The 20,894-nt window shown below is 33.7% G+C and overlaps 2 protein-coding genes across 3 annotated transcripts in view; one reads left to right on the top strand and one right to left on the bottom strand.

Moving 5' to 3' along the window:
- Positions 1-12: 12 nt before the first annotated feature.
- LOC111048245 (phenylalanine--tRNA ligase alpha subunit) lies at positions 13-1,916 on the bottom strand. The gene has a single exon (XM_022334118.2). It carries the CDS (start codon positions 1,515-1,517, stop codon positions 30-32), a length of 1,488 nt encoding a protein of 495 aa, XP_022189810.2. The 5' UTR covers positions 1,518-1,916; the 3' UTR covers positions 13-29.
- A 78-nt stretch (positions 1,917-1,994) lies between these two features.
- The window catches only part of LOC111063815 (dnaJ homolog subfamily C member 13), a 71,148-nt gene continuing 52,248 nt past the window's right edge, over positions 1,995-20,894 (top strand). The window contains exons 1-6 of one of the 2 annotated variants that reach the window (XM_039422529.1): positions 2,006-2,173; positions 11,814-11,879; positions 15,388-15,466; positions 16,196-16,460; positions 19,514-19,714; positions 20,259-20,401. In XM_039422529.1, the coding sequence (XP_039278463.1) occupies positions 11,861-11,879; positions 15,388-15,466; positions 16,196-16,460; positions 19,514-19,714; positions 20,259-20,401 (707 nt within the window). In that variant the 5' untranslated portion in view covers positions 2,006-2,173; positions 11,814-11,860. Of the gene's footprint in view, positions 2,174-11,813; positions 11,880-15,387; positions 15,467-16,195; positions 16,461-19,513; positions 19,715-20,258; positions 20,402-20,894 lie in introns of both variants that reach the window. The other variant, XM_039422531.1, reaches the window with a different exon arrangement.

Here is a 20,894-nt window from a genome sequence, read left to right as displayed (position 1 = left end):
AATAACACAAACTTTCATCTCAAAGCATTTTACTTTTCTAATCTACATATAGCATTATCATGTACCATCTGCAAGTTGACTTTAGGTCCTACTAGTTCTCTAATATTGTTCAACCCATATTTGATCATTGTTGGTCGTTCCAAAGACAAACCCCAGGCAATTACGTTGACCTTTTCTGGAAGGCCCATTGGTAATAACATTTCTGGACGGAAAACGCCGGAATTCCCCACCTCAATCCACTTACCCAATCCAGAATGATAACAGAAAATTTCCATACTAGGTTCAGTATATGGGTTATAAGCTGGCTTGAATTTCAATTGAGTTATTCCCAACTTCTTGAAGAATTCGTAGAGGACGCCAATCAAGTTTCCTAGGGACAGATCATAATCAGCGATGACTCCTTCAATCTGATGAAACTCGGCAAGGTGGGTCGCATCGAGCGTTTCATTTCTGAAAACTCTGTCAATACTGAAGAATTTTGATGGCTTAAATTCTTTTTCCTGTGCCAACTTGTACAACATGCGAGCACTATTAGCTGTAGTGTGAGTCCTAAAGAGATTCTTCTGCGCTTCCTTGACTGACCAGTCATACCTATAACCTTGAGATCTGTATCCTCCTTTGCTGTGGACAGTTTTCACTTTCTCCAAATAGTCTGGTGGAAAGTTGGAATCGTCCGTCAATTTAGGATCCAGGAGAAAAAATGTGTCATGAGCATCTCGAGCAGGATGTTGTTGAGGCTGGAAGAGAGCGTCAAAGTTCCAAAATGAACTCTCAATGAAGTTGTTGGTTGGCATTTCAGTAAATCCCATTTCCAAGAATATTTGCCTGAATTCTGTGCGAACTTTTAAAAGAGGATGCAAATGTCCACTAGAAGGTAGTATTCCTGTAGCTTCAAAGTTATATGGTTTGAAAGATTTGGTTTTCCATGACCCTGAAGCAATCATCTCAGGAGTAAGATCAGTTTCAGGTTTAGTTATAGTGGTTGAAAAATTTGTACCTTTTTTTAATAGAGAGTAGTTGGTAGTTATTTCCTGTACCAGCTTTCTCTTTTTATAATCCAGTTTGCAATTAAGAGCAACGTTTTCTGAATCATTGGAAGATATCAATTTTAAATGTTCTTGCACTTCGTCAGAAATATTTGAAACCTTCCGTTGAACTAAACCACTTGCCTTATCCAAAACTATCCAGCCTTTTGACATTGCCTTACTAAAACCAACTTTGGCATTTGGGACACTCTTCATCAAATCAGCTTGCGGAATACCAGCATCAGGCACTGCGTTGAAAATAAGAGCTTCATGACTTCCAGCTTGGCAGACTTGCTTTCCTTCATCAGTTAGCTCCCATGTTTTAAGGCTTTGCGATTTAGCATCAATGACATCTCCTAAAGATTGAAGACTTTTGATAGCACCTACTACTTTTTGATGATCTTCTTGAAGACTTTCGGATAGTTTTAGAGAGTCGACGCTATCATGTTTATCCAAATACTGCAGAATTTTTTCTTGGAGTTCTCCAGACATGTTGGCAAATAGACTACAACTTTATAATAATTAACTTACTTAGGACAGAACTTGCACAGAACTTACTTATCAGAACTTGCACTTGCCTCATCCAATTCAACGTCCATCAAATATTAGATTTTATTTAAAATCTCTATTATTAAGTTAATTGATTCTCATATATTCTTGTAAAGTAAGCCGATTATAACCTATAAAAAAACACATCAATGAAAAAGGCTACGCACATGCTAACTAGATGAACACGTATCAGTCAATGTGTACATCTTGATAATTCAAATTTTCTCTTCCTAGATTGTTTCAAGTAATTTTTGGAAAAAGCTGAAAAAATCTACAATTTTTCTCAGAATACAAATGGCCATCTAAATTTAAAGACGAGAAAGGCAAACAAAATATTTATTATCTTCAACAATTTATGTTTGCAGCACTGTCCACCTGTCAAATTCCTTGAAGTTGCTAAACGCTTAACCAGCTGTTTTCGTGGGAACTTGCTTGCTCCGACATTTCATGGAAAGTTTAGTTCTATTATTATGTATAATATTTGTGAATTGTTAAAAGCAAGTTTATAGCAATGAATATTAGTTTTGGCATTAATAATAGTAGAGTTTTCCAAAGCCTGTGAAATATTATTTCTATTAAAAAACGTTTAGAACACAACTGTAAGTTTTAAAAAATTTCAAAGATGTTTTGATTGACATGTCGGTGCCTTTCCATGTAGCTAATTGTATCATGTTATCATAAACTTAATTCATCTAAACATATTTTTTTGTTTATTCTTTATTCTATTTTGCTTGTAATTTTCTAATCATGCATTCGAACTATAATATCCGCACAAATCTCATAGCTTTATACTGGTATTGTGTTTGGTAGTTTGGTGTGGTTGTATTATACGCTTTATTACGACGTAAGTCTTATTGATAATAGTTAGTTGGATCATGCTTTAAAATGTGTCTGATGTAAAGCTAAAATAAATCACTTGAAACTAATCTAAGTTTTTAAACTTTATTGTTAAATGATGAAAGAATTGAGGTTAAGTCTCTGATTTAGTTAACAATATTGTATGCATGGAACGATCCCTTATCTTATACTAGTCTCAGTAACATTGCATGAATAGTATTACCTACTGTTATACGTCTGTTTTTCCAACTGTACTATGTCAAAGGAATCATTAGTAGAAAGGTTACGGTTAGCCAATTTATCCTTGAAGTTAGTATGTACAAGCTACCTGTGCACAGGATTTTCCTTGCTGGTAAATGGGGTTTTCATTCAGGTTAAACGCTTTCATTGTAATTTGTAAAAATGAAAACTTACTAAAGCTTGATTATAGAAAAAATTCTGCCGTGGTCTGGTTATTTTTGAGTTATTGTTAGTCAATGTGTTTTACAAAATACGTATCTGTTTGTTTGTGCAAATTTAGATTTTTGTTCACTACAATGGCTGGTGAGGCTCATTGACTTAAAAATTGCATTAATATGTCGAAAATGACGTGAGTAAAAAATTATGTTTTAAAAACATACTAGGCCTACTTTGATTTTTTTAATTTTCAAATAAATACGAGGAAAAGTTGATAACTAGGAACTTTGTTGAGTCGGCGTTCATTATTTACTCATCAATAGGTTTGTAATTTCAATTGCCATTAGATGTGAATGTCAGACAGATTGGTTTATTTGCGTTTATAGTGATATTTATTCCTTACTTCTTGTTTACTTCTTCAATTCCAAGTAAAATCCTTTGATTTCATCAAATTCGGAGTCAGTTACTCGTTTTTTATATGTATTCCTCTTCGTTGACAGCAGTATTGTAGGCTATCATCAGCAAACGGTATACATTTTTTTAGCCTTGCCTTGCGAAAGTTGTTGATATATATATTAGGGGTCCTAATATCTATCCCTGTGGTACAACTTTGGTGACCGTTTGAAGAGATGATCTAAAGTTTTTATTTCAACATATTGAAGTTAATTTATGAGGTAGTCTTCCAGTCATGCAAAAGCATTTCTTACTATTTTCAATTAGGTACCTTAGTTTATTTTTTAATATTTTAAAGCTGTTTCAAATATTAAAATTTTTTTTCAAGTTAGTTTAAATAAGAAACAAAAATCTATTATTAAGAGCCTTTTGTAGATCAATGGTAATTTCACAGGGGGTTTTATATAATAGTCTTGCTTGCTATAGAAACGAGTTAGCAGCGATATCAAGGAGTGACTTTTTTAAATCATCCATAAAATACTTCATTATCATTACTTGGCTTTAGTTGCTTGAGAACCATAATAGGTATCGACCATCTTGACCACTGCAAGTCCATCTTTGCTCGCCTTGGTGTACTGACGTTCATCAGCCGTAACATCCTTCTGTGCTAAGTGTATTTCAAGAGCATACATCACACTCTGGGCTGCCCGTAGTGACATTCACTACCACAACATCAGGCACCATGAGCTGTTGACTGAACCCAGAAGACGCCTCCACCAATCGCAGGCCAGTTAAAGGATTTTGACCAGTTATAAGAATTCTTTAACAAGTTGCTTCCTGTTTGGAGCAGTTGAATGGAGCCGCCTGAGAACTGTCAGGAAGCGGCTGTGTGACAAGGCAGAGTGTAAAAGAATTTATGGATGATAATTTGAATTCTTACTAAAAGTGGTCACTGGCTTATGAATAGTTGAATTGCGTGTTTTGGATTTTATGACGCCATCGATCCCATAAGTTTAGTGTGGGTAATGGATGAAACGGAAGGTATTGACGTTTTCCAAGATGATATTCAATGTCTTAACTCTGTTATTGCAGTAGATTCACTGAATAATGGGGTACCAGTTTCTTCATTCTCAGAATTTGATTATACTCATGTTTTGTTGCATGTCAGAGCTATGTCTATGTCAGGTATTAATGCAATGTTGCATTGTCGTTTGGGTTTCACTTGACTTTTCGTCAATGTGGTTTGGCTGCTCAAGTGCACTCTTCAGTCTCTCTGCCAATATTTTAGACCCAGATGTTCTACAGATTTCACGTTCAGCTGCCAGCACATGGATTTTTGTGCCTTGTTGGTTTTCTGGATGAATATTTCATTTATATCTCCTGTTGGTGGAATGGAAGCAACAAATCATTCAGTTTGTGGAAAGCATTTGATATTGGCTTCTGTTATGAGCTGTAGTGGTCTCATAACGTGATTTGATGTCCTTGATCTATGAAGATTGTTCAAGTCAACATGTAGTAGGACATTATTTCGAACTTGAACATTCGACTAATGAATGTCCTGGATTCTGCTACCCTTTAAGATCTGTTCTTCTTCTGTTGAGCGTTGTTCTTCTTACCTTTGTTACTGTATGATGCTTGCCTCATTGGTGAGTCTTCTATCAGTAGTGTTACCTCTTCATTATTGCTTCTTTCCTGCTTAACAGTATTCGGTTTCTCGTCCTAAAATTTCATAAATAGAACATTTAAATTGGGTTGAGTCATCCGCTTTCACTCACGTTCTAGTCTGACATATTTAGAGTTATTTCCGTTTTCATATTAGCTTTGTCCTTTCAATTTCAATTTTCAATTCAATTTATTCACAACACACAAAAATACAATGAGAAAATGCAATATACTTTCCTTGATTATTTTCTTGTTTCACTTGAATTGCCAACCAAGAGTGCAGTTGTCTCCTGAGTTCTGCTTTTATTAAGCATCAGCTCATTGTTGGTGAAACACTGCTTGGCATGCAGAAAAATGCCCGCTACCATCCTCTTGGACAAGCGCTCTTCCCCGCGCAAAAATAGTGGCATCATCAGACGTTGTTGCCTAAGAATTCAAGGTCATTTATGATCACCAGAAATAGAACAGACCAATCACTGACCCTGAGGCACTCCATGATGAAACTGTCGGCTAGTGAACCTGAGTTTGCTCCAAGGTTGAGAACCTGATTCCTGTCAGATAAGTAGGTTCTGAAGGTGGTAAGGACTTGACCGCGTACTCCATTAGTAGTCAGTCTTGAGGAGAATATCGTGTTACACGCACTAAAAAGCCTTACTCATGTCCGCCAGAGCAAGAGATACTGAGTCACCCGCCTCGAAGGAGTTCAGGATCTAAGCAACTAGCTGAGATAGAAGAGTGACGGTTGATTTTTCCTTCCTTAATCCATGCTGGGCATTTGTAAATAGCTTACCACTTTCAAAGTAGTGCACCAGCTGCTTCTTCATGCACACCTCAAAAATCTTTGCTTGAGCTGGAATAATTGAAATTGGTCTGTAGCTACTCATGTCTGATTGATCTCCCTTCTTGAAGACAGGTACAGTTCTGGCAAGTTTCGGAGTTGTAGGGAAACAGCCTACCTCTAGGAAAATGTTTAGGACAATGCTGAGGGGGTGAGAAATTACCTCGATGATAGATTTCAATATTTCAAATGACAAAACAAATAGTGTCTTGGGTAATTTCACCTATGTAGCCCTCATCATCATCATCATCATCATGGATTAGGCTTTTTAAGCCTGTTCCGGCGTCCATCTCTTCCTCGGTCTACCAATACTTCTTCTGCCTATTGGCTTGTGGAGTAGGGCATTCAACAGGAAACGGTCTTCAGGCATTCTAAGGACATGATCTGACCACTTATTTCTATATGTTTTTATCAAACTCAACACTGGTTGGACATCACATTCTCTTCTTATATTTTCATTCCGAATCCGATCCTCTCTTGTGCATCCTTTGACTTATCTAAGGAAATGCATCTCTGCTGACTGTATTCTTGATTCAAGCTTCCTTGTCAGCACCCATGCTTCACTTCCGTAAGTCAAAGTGGGTATCGCCATGGTTCTATAAAATTTGATCAAGGTGTTCTTCTGGGCTCTACCTTTAAGGGATCGAGTGATTGCTCCGCATACCAGGTTGAATTTTGATATCTTTTTTTGGACATTCTGGTCGTAATCATATGTGATGTCACAGCCTAAATATTTGAAATTTGAAATCTGCTCCAGAATCCTGTCTCCTAATACTATTTTTGATCGTATCGGCCACTTGCCATTAAAAGCCATGATTTTAGTTTTGATTGCCGAAATTTTCATTTTAAAAAGGTCGCTTATTATGTTGAGCTTATGCATTGCAATTTGTAGCTTATCCTCAGATTCCTGTATGATTACTGTGTCGTCCGCAAACATTAAATGGTTCATATAAGTGCGAGTAAGAGAAATACCCTTGTCAACGCGTTGCTGCCACACATGCATAAGCTCATCAACATAAATATTGAAGAGGGCAGGTGAAATTGGGCATCCCTGTTTTACTCCTTTATTTGTCAGTATTTCTCTGGACAATTCCCCATTTTCCAATGTTATTCTTATGGAAGTATTGTGATATAATGTTTTTATGCTACTGATTAAATGTTTGGGGTATCCATTTGTCATCATGATGTTCCAGAGTAGCTCTCTATCAACATTATCAAATGCTTTCTCCCAGTCTACAAAAGCCATGTGGGTTTCACAATTATGCTCTCTGCGCTTCTCAATTATCATCTTCAATGTGAACACCGCATCAATACAAGATCTTCCTTTTCTGAAACCCATCTGATTCTCCTGTAACAAAGATTCTGTTATACTTTGCAATCTCTTAGCGAGGAGTGAAGCATATAATTTGTATGTTGTATCTAACAGACTTATTCCTCTGTAATTTCCTGGGTTTGATCTATCTCCTTTCTTAAAAATAGAGACTACTTTTGACACCATCCATTCTTGTGGTACTGCATGGGTTTTCCAGCAGGTATTGAATAAATGCAAGAGGCGGAAGTGGAGCATCAATCCTCCATATTTTAAAAGCTCCATATTTATCCCATTGATGCCTGCAGCTTTCCGGTTTTTAGATGCCTTGAGGGCATCTTGCAGCTCTGTCATGTCAAGTTGGTCTACATGACAAAAAAGTCAATCTGAAGGAATAGTTTGTTCCCGTCCTGGAGTGTCATCTAACCATAACTTTTTGTAATGGTCAATCCATTCATTCTCCACCACACAACTTATATTCACTAGCTCTCTATTCGATTTTTGCATCATCCTCATGAACTTATAGGCCAGATCCTGTCTGCCATGTATGTCTTCTTCCACAGTACTAATATATCTCTCCCATGATTCCTGCTGTGCCCTTCTTATTACTTGTTTTGCAACGTTCCTGGCTCTATTATACAATATTTTATTTTCATCAGAAGGATTACTCAAATATATCTTATATAATCGTTGTTTTTCTTTTACAACTTTTTCAGTTTCCTCGTTCCATATTCTTGAGCCCCTCTTTCTGTAGATTCGTTTCTTTGTACCTAGAGCTTCTGCGGCACTCAATTTTATAGCTGTTGATATATTCTTCCATTCCATTTCTATATTCTCTGTGGTTGGTATTGTTGCTAGTCTGCTCATCAGACGACGTTGGTAGAGATCCTGTATGCTTTCATCGCTCAATAGAGATACCTTGAATGTTTCGTCCTTCAAGTTCTGGTTCTGTAGCCCTATGTAGCCCTTCACCATCTAAATAATATCATCATCAAATTATTGCCAATGTGTCCCACTTCTCAAAGATTGTGGATTGATTTCCTGGCACCTGGAAATCTTCATCTGCTTCACTTTTTTATAGAATTGGCAGATATTATTTCACCTTTGACCTGCAGGATGAGGAACTGGTTGAACTTAACAGGACTGATGGTGACTTAAGGCCTCAGTTTCTGACAATCAGACCTAGTGATGAACTTGACCAGGTTCCAAGCTGCCTTACATAATTACTTGCTTGATTGATTGCACTAATGTTGGCCTCCCGTTCAGCTACATCTACTTCCACTCTATTTATCAGTTTTGCCCTTATATATTGCTCATAATATTTATTTTTATTCTCATCTGTGAGGCTATCCTTGCTTTTATAATTACGTGCCAAGACTATATTTTTGAGTAGAATAAGTCTGGGTGTGTACCAAGACATATTTTTCCTTGGATGACTTTGTAGCTTTAGAGTTATTGAAGGGAAAATATTCTCAAATATTTGAGTTTTTTTATAGACATCAAACATATTTTCTGGATTATGCTCGAATTATCCTAGGAAGTATCATAGTCCAGCCCACATCAGCCCAAGCCATCGGTAATAGCGAGCATTTTTCAGATTCTATTATTCTCACTGATTTTTTTATAATGATTGTGGGAAGAAATCGGGATTTTTACTCATCAAGCTCCGACATACATATGTCACCTATATGACGAATAAAGAATACTTTTTATAATTATATAGATTTAAAATATTTCATTGCTCAATTTAGTTTTAAATCTTTATTCAATAGGTTGTGGCTTCAAATCTCCTAGCTGATGTGTTGCTGTAGCTTATTGAGTAAATGAGGAACTATTGAGATTTTTGAGTAAATGAGTAATTACTAAGAACAGGCTATAGAGTAGATTAAGCTATTTAATAGAAATTTACTTCCATGAACGTTATTGAAATTATAATGCTCTGGTGAAGCCATCAAACTGAAATGCAAATGACTTCTGAAGAGCACTATTATTAGTCCAGTCAAGGAAAGGTTATAGAGGGAAAAGTTGGGAAGACAATTTTTGACCCCGCAGTTCTGTTTAGTTTAACACAGGGGGAATGGGTGGGGACCTTTGATATGTTTACCTCCTCACTACTCTAAACAGAACTGTGGGGTCAAAAATTGTCTTCCAAAAATTTCCCTCTAAACCCTTTTTTGAGCATTCATTGCCTGGACTATATTATGAATAGGTTTTTATGTTTGTCAGAAAATTCTTATGCTGATTAGGCTGTTCAATCTTGGATTGGACAATTTAGCCTCGATACATTCCGTTGATTAATCAACTTTTTATTAATTATTGCCATTTTCACCAACTAATGCAGCTGATTCTTATTTCCTCCATTTATAGCACTTACACTCGAGAAGGAATTACACTATATGTCTTGTTCATCTCTGCCTGCAGTTGTCATTCTACTGTAATTTCAACCTTTTTTGTTTATGAGGCGTACGGAAAAATAATTGATTTCCTAGAAACATCACTCAGTTCATAACAATCAGTTGAAAAAATGACATCCAGTCATCTAGAACAGAATGATAATTTGTTTTCAGCACAATCAGACATGGTGCGTTGCTAGTTTATCAGTTTTATACAGCTGGTGTTTCTGGTTCCGAATAATGACGGAAAGCTTGGCGATAATCTGTTATCTCTGAACTAGTCATCCACTCTGGATTAAATCAATTATGATTATAAATAAATTCAAACTCTCAGATTTTTTATCTCACTTACCATTTGAAATTAAAATAATATCATTAATTGGCATATAAATTAAAAACAAAGCATTGACACTTGATAATCAGAAAAATTCAATCTATTCCATATAATTTACAGATCTTGGCCTGGTTTCAAATTGTAAAATTTGTAGCGTCAATGTATTAGCCTAAATGATATTTATATGCTAGAGCAACATTTAAATCGCAAATATTGTGTGTGATTTCCAATCGATTACTGTAATATTCAGACGATATTTTTCTCTGGGTTTCTCTGGGAATCTCCGATTTCTCAATTCTTAAAAATTAAGAAATTGAAGTCTGAGAAGTCGATCGCGCGACTGTTCCGATTGCGTCCACAGCTTTTTTCGTGAATGATTGATATTTCAGATCCTCTATAAACTAGAAAATTAGGGTGAAGTCCGTGCTTTTCTTGTGAAGCACTATCAAATCAATCATTTAATTTCTACTTCAAATTTCAATTCCATCAATTTAGTTACATATTACATGGCTCAAGATAACCTGATCTGATTATTCACTGATACAATCTCTCATATTAGTTCTAAATGAAGAACGCTTGCTACTCCCATGGGACTGGTGGCCTTTTGAGACTAATCACTTCTGAACCTAACACAAACTGAAAAGTCCATTCAACTCGTCATCATGCACAAGCTGCTAATGTGAGCTTCACCTCAAAAATGAAAATGATAAGCAGTAAGTTCTTGATTATTCAAGTAGTAACCTGATTAGAAAAATTTGCAGGAAATGAAAGTGGAAAATGCTGGAAAGGACTAGGTTTATACGTAGATGATTGACGGACGAGTTGAGATAGAATAGTCATATTATATATACAAAAGTCATTATAATGGAAAGTCGTATATGATGAAAAGTCATATTCATATATATTGAAAAATATGTCAACGTTTTGGTTTCTTAGCGAAATCATCTCTAAAGTTTTTCTCTCATTCCAGTTAGTTTATTCTATTAATCTATGAGAAACTGTGTGAGTAATCTAAAATTTATTTGCAAGTTAGACCTCTGAATCTCAATTTTCAAACCAATTAAACTTGAAAAATCTCAATGAAATAATTCTCAAGTCTATTTTATTAACAGTGCATGCAAAATGAGTTTTGTATGTCGTAACATGTCGTATGACAGTTTGGTCTTTGACAAGTCAGTTCTTGTTATGAAGGTTTCCAAAACTAACCGATTCTATTTGTTTTTATTTGAAAAGCATGATCCGATGTCTGTCTGCCATCTCATCAATTGTCTGATTCGACAAGATATACCATACCGTTTAACAACGAATGTGTTCTTATATCTAAATGATGAATCAATATGTTGTCTCCATAATATGGATCTATTATTTTACCATGAAGTCTGGATTTCATTTCTCCGTTTCTACGGAGGTTTTAATTGTTGTTGAAAGTTGATCAAACTTAATGAAAAAGAAGAATTTATATCATCCATCATCAACACTACACTTGTACATAATTCACTTTTAATAATCTCAATAAATCTTGGTGGAAGAAATAACTATTTAATTTTTTAGCATTTATTTACACTTATTCCATTTGAAAATAAAAACTCCTAAATATTTTAAGCTATTTGCAGTTACGTTATTGAACTATACTTGCTTCTATTTTGTTTAATCTACAATATCAAGAAGCGAATAATTTTCATTTATTGTATTAAAAAATAAATTATATATTTTATGATTCTCATAGTGTTAATATGTTATTGATAGTGACATTATAACAGTCAAATTGTAGAGCATGCCTTGGCTTGAGTCATTTTTAGAGGTTAAAGTTATAAATTGGTAGTTTCACTTAGTACAGTATAATTGAAATATAACATCTATTCAGTTTTAATAATTCTTCACCTTCTGTGTAGTTTATATAGATGAGGCTATCTGCAAACATTTCACATTTCTATTTTACCTTTTTTCCTCTACAATTTTCAATCAATTTGCGCAGAATTATCAAGAAAAACGTCATTCATAAGCAAAAGAATATTGCAGTCCAAAGACAGTAATCGAAATAATTGTAATCAATTTAAAATAGATTTTTATCTCACAGGGGCGAATGTGATCATCAAAACGAAGAGGAATTTGACTCACCGTTAAATGGGGAATGGTTTATTTCGTAAGTAATTATTAATATGGACTCGGTAATTGGTTATCCAGTTTATTATAAAGAGTTACTGTTAACTAAAAATCCTCTCTCTTGAATATTATATAGTATTTTTTATTATTTGTTAACTTTTTTGAAACTCCGATTTTTAAAAAATGTTGTATTATATCATCGGCAGTACAGTTACTTTATTGATAACTTGATAGACCATGCTGTCTTGTATATAAGCCTATTATCTATAACTTTATTTAGCTGCATGACTTTCTCATTCTGCAGTAAAAAATGAAATTAAGGGTTATCCGGGCTTATTTATATATATTATATTATTCCGTGCTATAATTTAGTGGGTTTCTTGATGTATCAAATCATTACGTATAATAATAATTTTATATTGTATAGGTATCTGCAAGAATTCTTGACCTACTGATCAATATTTACCAATTATTCTTATCCAATCATACAACATCTATGATTTAGCAAGTGTTTGGAAAGAAAATTGGTTTGAAAAACTTCAAAACTGAATGTATGCTCCATGTTCATTACCTTCCAAAGTGTTTGATAATGCTTTAGTTACTAAGAAACTGTCGAATTTGGTGACTTGGGTTCATAAGCCTGAGACATTCATCTGTAAATTCCTTGGTGAAAATTATGAAAACAGTACAATATTTCTTTTACAATAATAGTTTGACAGTAGGTTTCATTCAAACTACTTTTTGTCGCTTCAAAATTTTGGCCCGTCATCTTGGAACCCTCATTTTGAATCCAACTTTACTTTTTTAATAGGAAGGTGGTCATATGATACATGATTTCGATACAGAATTTCAAAACCAAATGAATGACAAAATCCGCAGATCGATATATCAAACAATTGTAAATTCATTCGCATTTGAAAATACTAATAGATGATAAATTAAATAATTGAGTGCGTAGAAAATCTGACAGATCAAACTTTTCGGTTCAATGTTTGGAATATGTGAGTAAATTTTACTAAAAATATTTACTATATCGTGAAAACGTGAAATTTGATAGTTTAGATAATTTTTAGATTTTATATGTAGCCTACTTATTCATTTCGTTTTTGTATGATTTATTAGTATCTTCAAATATTAATAGCTTTGGAACGGTTCGAGATATAGATGTCCAGTTTTCGCCATTCAATCACCTTGAAATTGTGTATTGAAATTCAAATCATGTATCATATGATCTCCTTCCCATAAAAAAATGAATTCCAAATGGCGGTTCCAAGATGACGGACCAAAATTTTGAAGCGAAAGAGAATTAGTATTTTTAATTCGAATAGGGTCCCCAATGAAACCTTTATTGGCAAACTATTCTTGTAAAAGAAACATTAAACTGATTCCATAATTTTCACCAATCCTGTATACTTTTTTACGTATGCGCGTTATCCCAGCAATTATTGCAAAGGCTTATAATCTTCATAACATGTTATACAATAGATAACAATTACATGTTGGCTGCCTATATAGTATTTATGCATGTGCAATAATGCTTCCATCTTGAGAGTAAATTTATCATATCTTCCAATCATTTGGGATTCCATCTTATGATGTGAAGAAAATACGTATACTACTAGTTCAAGGTATACTACCCAACCTCAAGAAAAAAGAAATCATGAGTTTATTCAGCGTTTCAACACTTCTATAAGCAGTTTGAAACTTTGAATTAGTGCAAAAATAATGAAAATATTCCCAATTACTAATCCCTACGATAAGTGATGCAGTATTATTCCATTTCAGTATTTCATGTTTTATTGAAAGCGTCTAAATGACAATTTCAAATCAGAAAATTTAACTCTGCTTGTCGTAATTGTATCTATTACTTTGTCTTTATACTATTCTCCAACTTGACTTTTTAGATGATATCCCATGAAAACAAAATGGATAGTTAAATCTGTCAATTCTCCCGATTATTCCCTCAGATATTCCTTCATGCCAAACACTTGTGTCAATAATAAAGCGTTTCTTGTTATACTTTTATATTTATTTTATTCAAGTTTTCCGAGTTTAAGCAAATTAATTGAGTAGACTATCTTGAGCTTGTTTCTGAGTGAGTGATTGTTCATTACAATAGTGTAGCTACTTCTTTCTCTTCTGTTTGATGGTGTGATTCATAAATATTTTTGCATTGAATCTGTTTGCATAATTCATGTTTTTCTTTCTTTTTCAATTTTGTGATAAATTGCATCATTACTTGAGCTTTTTGGCTTTAAAATACGTCAGTCCAAAAGAAAACTGGACTTCTCGTTGAAGTTGTAGTATAAAAATCAGATGATTGTTTTCAATCTATGATTAAATGTGTATTAAATTAATTAATTAACTTCTAGATGATTAATTTGACTGAAATTTCCAGCAATACCACGGTATATAGAAGAATATATTTTCATTCAAATACCGTGAGCAATACCATACATTACTGATAATTAAAGTTTTTTCTAAAGCTCATGCTCATTTTTTGTTCATTATAAATCAAATATGTTTATCCAATAGAATATTTTGTTGATTTTAGTTATTTAAACAATGTGAATCATTGTTTATAAGTTTTCAATTTTTATCTTGTCATAAAACCCTAAATTCTATTTGGCCAGTAACATAACTTTATAAATAATTTGTTCAATTTCCTATGCCTTCTCAAAACGTAAAAAAATATTGATTAACTGTATTCTGTTGTTTAAAACTGTGTATTTTTGTGCTTTGCTGGATCAAGGATCCGGAAACAGAATATATCCTGCTTCATCAGGTGAACAATTTTAAAATATTTGAAATATCCAAATCTCATACAAAAGGCTCAGGTTACTCAAATAAATAATTATAGCTCATAGGTTTTATATGCCTGAACTTGGATTCAGATAGGAAATAATGTAATATAATATTGTAATCCGTTTTGTACTATTTTCGACAAAACTACAGTCCAATTTTTGAATATTAGCTATTAAAACTAGTACTCACATGTAATAACTAATATTCAAAAATTAAACTGTAGTGTCGTCGAAAATAGTTCAAAACGGATTATTGCTTACAGTTCGTCATGGATCGTGAAATAGATGAGTATAATATTATAAACCAGTTGAAAAAAGTTAATACTAAATTATTACAAATTTTGTAAAAAAAAACATAAATCCAATAAAATGTTACCTATATCATTAAATTAGATAAATATTTATGATATCTTGGTGTTCTTTTATGCTTTTGAATTTGTTGATTTTCACCATATCACCACATGTAGATGATTCAATATCTTTAATATATAGGCTAATGGAGAGTGAATGACAATATTCAATTACATTTTAAATTTCTGTCAGACTGTATCTTTTCAAACTTAGAGGTATTCTTAAACCGTAAATAAAAAACTTGATCGATTATCTACTTGATTTTAACTTGAATGATTCTCTTTGAAATAATTTTGAACTGATGCAAGTTGAATGCATTGCTCTGAATGTTTTAGTTGTTTTTGTAACTGCTATTTTTGACATAACACTATACTTTATTATTTTATTTTTCAGAACAAAATATGACACCTCTCGCAGATAACAGGGACGTGGCTTGCTATTTTGTAAATAAAGTAACTCTTCTTAAAGGAAGGTGAGCATTTCATTGAATCTTATTTCTTGTCTCCTTTTTATATCTCAACTACACGAATTAAGTCTTCTCTAATTAACTTTTCCAATCTAAACTAAATCTAGTTGATGCAACATTATGATGATTGTCTCTAATTAGTTTAGAATATCATACCATTCCTATCAACAGAATTATTTTCTTACAGAATCAAGTACAGCCGCTAAACTTTGTTGTTAGTTCGAGTAAGTATATAGGCATGCCTCTATAATGCAATGCGGCATTCTAGTTCTCGAAACGGAGAAAACTTTTATTTCAAAGCAGCAAAGTCAAATTCCGATGGATGTCTTAAATACAGATAATTTGAAGAACATTTTTTTGTACTCACAATGATTAATCTATCTTTTTCTGAAGACAGAAAGCACATTATTTGTTGTAAGTAATGAATTTCTTAGAATCATTTTATTTCAAGCTCCGATTGGCCATACATCGGCAATTATTGGCCGCTTGGAGTGGGGGGGGATGAACTGTTCAGTTCTGTGAACATCGGCCCCCTTCTGCTTGTCTCATGTGATTGTAAAAACGACCCTTTTACAATGATAATTGCCACCCCACAATCTCAAGTATTAATTGTTCAATACGTATTTTATTAATTCAATATTACTAGCCAACCAGCTATTATACAAATTAATGTATATAGTTGATGTAAATAAGTTGATGTTTGTTGTAAGATACACTTTGAATATATATTTCTAGGTATAAGAGAATATTCTCGTTGGGGACGAAAGGCATAACCACCTATCACAACCAGTCATTGGAGGTGACGAACAGATGGCTGTATTCGGACATTGTGGGTTTGCGAGTTATAAAGGATTCGCCAGAGGCTGGCCAGTTCACGCTGCTCATAAAAAAAGGCGAACGCAGCACGGATTCAATGAAGTTCTCCACGTTTCATCGCCTCGAACTGTTCACTGATGCCTTCAAATTGTGCTCCAGTATTGCCGAGAAGGGCGACAGTGTGGTCAGTGAACTACAAGTATTAAGTCAACTAATCTCATATACTATCGTGTTATAAAATCAGCACCTGATTGGTTTGATATCATTGTCTTTCATTAGACAAAACAGAGCTCTTCCTTTCCTAGCTCAGCACTGTTGCCAAATTGTTTGTATTCTATGAACAAATATAATGAACTACCAGAATATTTAATGTCAATTATAAAAATGTATTATTGACGAATAAAATATATTTGAGATGTTCATTATTAACAATGACGGAAAAAAAATAATATTTACTCATTATTGAGCAAGCTTCAGACAGTGAGATCATTGGTTCAGTGAGTCATTTTTCACTATTATATTAGTTTGCAAATTGCCATTTTAGCTTTTAAACTTGATACATTTTTTTCTCATCATCAACTCTATTTCTAATAAATTATTGAATTATAATAGAACAGTCAGTAGTTATAAACTATACGTTTTCTGACACAAAGAAGCTAACGGGTGTTTCAAAAAGGACGCACATCGAAGTTTGAGGGAATATATTTTTTGTATAGGGAATATTTTGTTCCCCCAAATAACAGTTGGCACTTCAGTACTCATTGTTGAACCGGCATGCACCATTCTACATTTACTAGTGCTTGTTAAGATAAGATAAGATAAGATAAGATAAGATATTTTTTATTGCCAATAAACATATACAGTGCAGTAATAGGCAAAAGTCACAATACAAACAGTACAATAAAAATAACATAATCATATCACTGGCGGAAATCACAATACAAACAAAAGATTACCAAGTGACAATACAACCAAAAACTGAATCAACCGAATACAATCAAACAATAAAACAAAACACAAAACTAACTAAAACACTCAACACTGTACCACAAGTGTAACATTATCACAATATGCTTATTTTATGAAAAATTCTTATACAAACTCTACTCTGCTAAACATTAATAACAATATCACCTTCATGAAACTCTTCCACTGTATAGAAGGACTTAGATGTAACCCACTTGCTAACGACCATCCTGAAACGACCAACTGGAAGCGCTCTAATTTCTAGCGGCAGCCTGTTGAATAGTTTTATTTGCTGGAAATAATGGCTTTTGTATGTTTTCCTCAGTCGAACGTGAGGCACTGTTAAATTCTCCCTATTCCTAGTATTGAAATTGTGGGTATTTGACTGGGTATCAAAACTGGAAATTTTTTGTCTCACCTGTAACAGATTTTGATAAATGAAAAGTGCCGGTAGGGTCATAATATTCAGCTGTCTAAAAGCTTCTCTGCATGAATCCCTAACACCAAGGTTGCTTATGATTCTTATCGCTTTTTTCTGCCACAAAAATGCCCTGATGCTATGGGTTGAGTTTCCCCAAAGGTGAACACCATATGATAGAATAGAATGGAACAATCCAAAATAAGTGGTTTTTAAAACTTGATGGCTAACGCAGAATTTTAATTTACGGAGCAAAAATGTAACTCTAGCCAGTCTCTTACATAGTTCAGTGATATGCACATGCCAATCAAGCTTTGAATCCAAGTTCAAACCCAATAGCTTAACAGAGGTGACACCAACATCTGCTAATACATTATTATTGAGTGAGAAGAATAATAATGATGTATAAAATAATGAATATAAATAATGAAATAATGTTAGTATTCATTTGTAATCCGTAGTGTCTGTGTATGTTCAAATATGGTTTTTTCAAAGCATGAACGTGTGTTTATTATTGAAAGTTATTTCGCATATAAATCTTACGAACGAGTGAAAGACGAATTCAGGTTGAAATTTCCCAATTCTGCAGTACCTAATAACGCCACAATAACGCGTCTGATCGATAAATTTCGTGAGACTGGAAGTGTACAGGATCGGAAAAGCACATGTCGACCGTCAGTGTTAACAGAACAAGTTCTGGACAATGTGAAACAACGTTTGACTACCTCACCCAGGAAATCACTTAGAAAGTTATCTGTACAGGCTGGATTGTCATTATCTTCCACTTTCAGGGCTACTAAAAAATTGAATCTGCGTCCTTACCGCATCGGAGTCGTTCATGAACTGAAGGATGTTGACCATGGGAAACGTATACAGTATTGTCGTTGGATACGTTCTCTTGTTAATATGGTTAACAATAATTAATACCTTAACAATTATTAATATTTTAAAAAGTAAGGTTTTTAATAACAATCCTCATACACTTGACGAACCTGCATTACTAGTGGAGGAAGCCATTTTGAACATTTATTGTGAAGTTTTAAAGGTAATTTGAATATAGGTAATAAAGGTAATAATTTCATACAGCGGCATAACTTATAATTACTTTAATAACTTGATGTAATGAATTCACATTCTCAAACTTACATGTGCGTCCTTTTTGAAACACCCGTTAGTAAAAATATAAGCTGCTAAAGTGAAGGTTGTGATATGAGAGTTAGGCAACGTTGAATATGTGGTTTTCATGACTACACAGTTTGCAATAATATATTTTTATACTTTCAAATGTTTGTTGAATATATTACTGTTTGGTAATTCTCTAATAAATCGTTAAAATAATTTTGTCAACGCAATTCTTACACAATTCTCTTATCACGTTCATCAATATTCAGTCATAATTAAGCACAATACTGCTATGGTGAGATTCAAGTTATAAGGTCAGCACCTACTAAAGTTGATTTGCTATCCTTGTCATTAGTCAAAGACAATAGCTCTAGATTCTTTTCTAGCTCCGCACTATTTCCAAATCGTTTGTGTGCTATGAAGAAATATAATACAAAAACTATTTCCTTTCATTTATGAAATTTTATCACTAAATAACGAAAAGTTCTTTTTCAAGAACTGAATATATTCGAGATAGAATTGATCATTATTAACAAGAATCGTCAATAATTAATATTCCGGAATGACGTGAATCACCACTTCTATCTACTATAGAAAGCTGTGGAAATAGGGAATTGGCAACCATGACGTCCTATCTGCAACACTGACTATAACGTGAATCTTTCTTTATTAATTAGTGCTCTAATAATAATTGTCAATATCTAGCAATGTATTTAATTTGAATGTTGTAGAAATTCAACGCGATGAAGCATCACTGGTCAGATGTGCAGCTGCCTGTCTTGCTGGAGGTGACGGCTGTCTCACTCGATCAGCTCGACACGGCCACCAATCAGGTGCTGTCTTCCTACTGCTACAAGGACATTCATGCAATACAAAATGTCGAGGATGTGGCTGGTGGATTCGTCGTTATATCAAAGAATTTCCATAGAATGGTAAATATCCATGACATTTACCAAGTAGTTTTCTCCCAATATTCAAGTAATTTATCGTCTTATTGATAGGATTGTTGTAGATATAGGACATATATATAATAATATGCTTATTAGACTAAAGCCACTCATTTATTAATACATTTTTTCTGAGGTTGATGCCCGAATAACTCCTATGGTGAAACTTACGTTATCAAAATTAGGGAGACAAACAGTTTTGGGTTTATCTCGTTGATTCTCTCTCAATCATTCATTTGGTGTTGTAATTGTGTAATGTATAAATGAATAAATAAAATCAGGGTAAATTATATGACTACAGGGTTGCCGATTCTGTGTTACCACCGCCTTCTACATTAGCTATGATTCAAGCTATTTCGGTATATCTGATGGAATATCAATTGCTAATTCTTGTTTTAATTTATAAATCATAGAAATTCATAGTTTCTTGCAATGCGTGATGTTTATGTTGGGATATTAATTATCTGTTCACTGTCATTTTACTATCCACTGTGAGATATTTCCTAATATTGATGTTCTTATTTTCCAGCATTTATTTGCATCATTTGATAGGAATATTATCCACCAAAAAATGAAGGAGATGGCAGAAGTCAATCTAGAACTAGAAATTAATTTCGTTGAGAGCAGAATCACTCTGGACGATTTCAGAGAGAGAAGACTTGGAAAATACAGGTAATTTTAAAACAGGTGTTTGTCTCTTCATGGACTTTGAGCGATATAACTGTTTATCTATTTCACACTGCTTGTATTTTGCTTGATATAACATGCATTTGGTCGTTTCTCTAAATCCTATGACTTTGATGCCCGAGGCGAAGCCAAGGGCTACCATTTCCCTGAGGAAGAAAAATCATTTTCCACTCGTGAAGTACACAACATTTTTCCTCCATCTACATTTATGGAAACTGCAAATCAAACAATTTTAATAACTCACGTTATTCGTGAAAATGTTTTCTCTTACAATATAACCTAAAATGTGAAAACTAAAAAGTAAAAACCGGTCGTCTGGCTGGCACTGCCGATTGCACTATCTGTCGGCAAAATTTGTAACAATTATGAGTTTGAAACAATGGCCGAATCCAGCTTGCGCGTTTCAGATTTGAATCGTAGATGAAAAATATTTGTTATTGGTATTTCGAATTGTTAAAATATTCAAAAATATGTATTT

Source organism: Nilaparvata lugens, chromosome 2, assembly GCF_014356525.2.
Source record: "Nilaparvata lugens isolate BPH chromosome 2, ASM1435652v1, whole genome shotgun sequence".
NCBI classification, from domain to species: domain Eukaryota; kingdom Metazoa; phylum Arthropoda; class Insecta; order Hemiptera; family Delphacidae; genus Nilaparvata; species Nilaparvata lugens.
This window is presented reverse-complemented; position numbering and strand designations above follow the sequence as displayed.

What these genes read in the sequence shown, in the direction of transcription:
- LOC111048245 (XM_022334118.2), bottom strand. Translation starts at nt 1,517, where the DNA reads ATGTCTGGAGAACTCCAAGAAAAAATTCTGCAGTATTTGGATAAACAT.